Raw genomic sequence first — 324 nt, 5'->3', positions numbered from 1 at the left:
CGCTTCAGCAGCAGCATCTTCCTGCTGCTCTTGCTGCTGCTGCTGCTGCTGCTGCTGCTGCTGCTGCTGCTGCATATTGGCAGCAGGAGCGATGTTCTCCGTTGCAGCTGCGGGCATCCCCTGCTGCTGCTGCTGCTGCTGCTGCTGCTGCTGCTGCTGCTGCTGCTGCAGCACGTGGCCGAGAGCCTCAACCTCCTGCTGCACTGCATGCAGCTGCTGCTCGAGCTCAGCCTCCCAGGGGGCGGGGACGAGTTCCCGCTGCAGCAGCAGCAGCAGCAGCAGCAGCAGCAACGGCAGCAGCAGCAGCAGCAACAGCAGCAGCAG

At 65.1% G+C, this 324-nt stretch overlaps 1 protein-coding gene across 1 annotated transcript in view; it reads right to left on the bottom strand.

Moving 5' to 3' along the window:
* Positions 1-324, bottom strand: part of EMH_0013480 (uncharacterized protein) — a gene marked incomplete at both ends in the record, with an annotated part of 757 nt that overhangs the window by 165 nt on the left and 268 nt on the right. Inside the window, 2 exons of the mRNA XM_013499834.1 lie at positions 3-258; positions 314-324. Of these exons, the coding sequence (XP_013355288.1) occupies positions 3-258; positions 314-324 (267 nt within the window). The remainder of the gene's footprint in view (positions 1-2; positions 259-313) is intronic.

This window comes from Eimeria mitis, genomic scaffold (assembly GCF_000499745.2).
Source record: "Eimeria mitis Houghton genomic scaffold, Emh_scaff472, whole genome shotgun sequence".
Classification (NCBI taxonomy): Eukaryota; Apicomplexa; class Conoidasida; order Eucoccidiorida; family Eimeriidae; genus Eimeria; species Eimeria mitis.
Note: the sequence above shows the minus strand (reverse complement) of the source record. Positions and strands in the feature narration are given on the sequence as shown.